The 3,669-nt window shown below is 36.5% G+C and overlaps 1 protein-coding gene across 1 annotated transcript in view; it reads left to right on the top strand.

Moving 5' to 3' along the window:
• The window catches only part of LOC106875720 (rho guanine nucleotide exchange factor 12), a 365,906-nt gene that overhangs the window by 355,809 nt on the left and 6,428 nt on the right, over nucleotides 1-3,669 (top strand). Inside the window, exons 31-32 of the mRNA XM_052968059.1 lie at nucleotides 774-946; nucleotides 2,391-2,680. Coding sequence (XP_052824019.1) covers nucleotides 774-946; nucleotides 2,391-2,680 — 463 coding nt within the window. The remainder of the gene's footprint in view (nucleotides 1-773; nucleotides 947-2,390; nucleotides 2,681-3,669) is intronic.

The following is a 3,669-nucleotide window of genomic DNA, read 5'->3' as shown; positions in this document are numbered from 1 at the left end:
CTCCATATCTTCTGTTGAAAAACCTTCAAATTCGGAATCACTGCTTGATAGCATGAAACTCCTCTCCATCTTCAAAGTTGAAAAAAATTAACGCTGCAAAAAATGTGGAAAAAAATCTTCCAAAATTCACTGAGTTCAAATATCACGCCAAACAATGTCGGAAACAATAACTCAACTGTTTGCAAAGTGAAATCAGGTGTTTTAACGAATGTACTAACGAGATTTGGGTTCAAATATACATTTAAGTAACAATGGGTACGCTCGGCCAGCTACGGCCGGGTTAGTCTTATGAACCAAAAATTTTTTCAGCCGGCTACGCCCAGGTTAGTAACGAAAGGGTTAAGCAATCAGCTTCCTAGCTGCTAGGTAAGCCACACTCCTTGTACATCACCTGACCATATGAAACATGTCGTTTATCATGTTCTGGAATTTTTTCTGACACTCTAACATGAAGCAATATTATAAAATGATTACACAATAAATTAAACAATATTACATAATTATTACACAGCAAACTAAACAACTTCACATATTTACCATAGAAAATCATAGTTAAGTTAACACAAACAACTTATTCTCTCCTTCATAATTGTGTCATATCCAAAACAGATTACTACTATCCAATCATTTTAAGATTATGTACTCTATTATACAATGGCTTGCTACTAACTTTCATTTTATATATGTATATGTGTCTACTGAAAATAACCTTGGTTGCTGCCCATTTCCTATCATGTAAAAATAATTATTGTTGTTGTGAATTCTTTCTGCAGCAAGTACAGAGGAATATGCGATGCTTGAAAAAATTAACCGACTCTGCAAGCGTATTTTAGAGTATGTGAATTTAGCTGTACAGGAATGTGAAAATAGCCACCGACTCTATGAACTTCAGAGGCGACTAGACAAGAGACCATTGGAAAATATTCCTGAATTTGAAGAATTTAGAGTAAGTTGTTTGTGTGTCTGTGTGTGTATCATCATCATCCTTATCTTTTAATGTCTGTTTTCCATGCTGTCATGTGTTGGATAGTTTGACCAGAACTAGCAAGCAGGGGAGCTGCACCAGATTCCAGTCTGATTTGGCTTAGTTTCTATGGTTGGATGTCCTTTCTAATGCCAACCACTTTACAGTGTGCACTGGGTGCTTTTAACGTGGCACTGGCACAGGGCCCTTGCAGGCCAATCCTCTTCATCAGAAGAAGCAGCATTAGCACTTCTGCTGTGGGGGATGAGTCTTTTATATATGATATAAAATGATCATTGTCATCCTTTTACATTGGTTTTCCTGCTGATATGGGTTGGACATTTTGGCAGGATACCCTGTACAGAGTGCATTTGGTGTACTTTTTTTGTGGCACAGTACCACACACTGGTTGTCTTGCCATCAGCAAGACTAAAGAGTTACACTCTCAAAACTTGTGTTGCTTTTGCCCAATTCGATTTACCAACAATTATAGAGTGTTCTGAGTGCTTTTATTTTCATTGCATCACCATTGAGAGGTCACTGTGTATTTCGTTTGACACAAGAGTAAAAGTTATAGTATATATGTGTGTTGCTAGACACAAGTGTGGTTGTGAGGTAAGAAGTTTGCTTCTCAACCTCATGGTTTTGGGTCCTTTGAACAAGTGTCTTCAACTATAGCTGCATGTCGACCAAAGCCTTGTGAGTGGATGAGTGGATTTGGTTGGTGGAAGCTGAAAGAAGCCCATCATATGAGTGTGTGTTTGTGTGTGCATGTATATATGTGTATGTATGCGTTAATGTCTCCTTGCTTTGACATCGTGTGATAGTTGTGAGTTTCACTGTTATGCAAGTGGTGTACTTTGTTTCCAGTCTTCTGTGAAAACATGTCAGACCATGAGGAAATATTAACTTACTTGGAAACAAGTGGAAGCTGGTGACAGGATGGGCATCCAAATGTAAAAAATCCTTCTCAGTAAATTCCATCTGACCCATGCAAGCATGGAAAACTGGACATTAAAACAATGATATAATAAGCTCTAGATTTTTGGATTAAACAGTATTTGAGAGATTTTTAGAAGTAATATTTGTATTTTTAGCTTTTCTGTCTGGACCAATCTCAGAATAATTTCTTTAAGTACCTTGATTATTGTTACTGTTTTCATTGATTATTTAATGCTTTAACATTTAAACTAACCATATCTAGTCCAAATGTTCTAACAGTTTTATGTTCAAGCTAGCCATGTCCAGTCTCTCGTAGTTATCCTACAATGTCATTCTAAAAACATACAGTTTCATTATTGCAATCTCAAAGCTACAAGGTATTGCATATTTAATTCAAAACAATGTTAATAAATAGGCATTATATTTGGTAGAATAATCTTGAATGCTAAAGAAGTAAAAGTTGGTTTTCTTTTTTATTCTGCAGAATTTCTCCTTGACGGATTACAAACTGATCCATGAGGGCTTCCTAACATGGCATGTCAACCAAACTCGGAATAAGAACATCGATGTGCATGTTGTATTGTTAGATAAATATTTAGTGTTTCTACAGAAACAAGATGATCGATTAGTTCTTAAATGTCACGATACAGCTATACTTGTAGGAGGACAAGGCACAGATATGCGTTGTAAATTTACACACCGGCCTATTTTAGACATTGACAAAGTGTTAACACGTAATGTTGCTACCAGTAAGTACAAAACTTTTTTTTTTTTGTTTTTGTCATGCGTGTCCCAAATGTGGCGAGCTGGCAGAATTGCTAACATGCCAGACAAAAATGCTTAGCAGCTTTTCTTCCAGCTATTTACATTCTGAATACAAATCCAGTCAAGGTCAACTTTGTTTTTCATCCCTTTGGGGTTGATTAAATAAAGTGCCAGTCAAGTACTGGGGTCAGTGTACTTGGTCACTAGTCGTTGCCTCTGTGAGACCCAAAGTTTGAAGATCATGCTTTACCACCTTGTCCCATGTCTTCCTTGGTCTACCTCTACCACAGGTTTCCTCCACAGTTAGAGATTAGTACTTCTTTACACAGCTGGCCTTCCTTCAAAATCGTTGCCCTTTAACCCTGCAGCAGGCAGGCAGGCATCCAGTTTAAGGAGATTGTTTTGATCTTGGCCACTTATATGCTGTGGAAACTGAGTAACCAGCCTTATGAATCCTAGGGCTCAAAAAGCAAAAATAAAAATGTGCCCCCCACCCCCACCCCCCGCACATTCTATAATCTTTTATAACCAGGTATTTATATGTTATGAGAATAACTCTTTTTGAATGTCTCATCTTTGAAATCATTTTAAGATATTGTATCAAAATATCATTGGAGGTATTAAAAGTTTTTAAATTGGTTAATATAAAATGTTGATCACGTAGTTTGCATATAAACACTGACTTGCTAAAACTAAATATACTGTTTTCCTTAAACAAAGCATAAAAGCATATTGGAGTTTGCTTTTAGAAAAATCTCTGAGATGGCTAATAGCTTTTTTTTTTTTTTTGTTGTCTTTCACTGAATTGTAAAAGAATAATCCTTAACTAATCTAATTTTTTACCAAAATTCTTCCTAATATTTCCTTTATCTAAGCTGGTAGAACCTTTAACATACTGGGCAGAATACTTGGCAGCATTTCATCCCTCTTTATGTTCTGAGCTCAAATTCCGCTGAGGCCGACTTTGCTGTTCATCCTTTCGGGGTTGATGTACTCAA

The sequence above is a fragment of the Octopus bimaculoides genome, chromosome 5, assembly GCF_001194135.2.
Source record: "Octopus bimaculoides isolate UCB-OBI-ISO-001 chromosome 5, ASM119413v2, whole genome shotgun sequence".
In the NCBI taxonomy this organism is placed as follows: Eukaryota; Metazoa; Mollusca; class Cephalopoda; order Octopoda; family Octopodidae; genus Octopus; species Octopus bimaculoides.
Note: the sequence above shows the minus strand (reverse complement) of the source record. Positions and strands in the feature narration are given on the sequence as shown.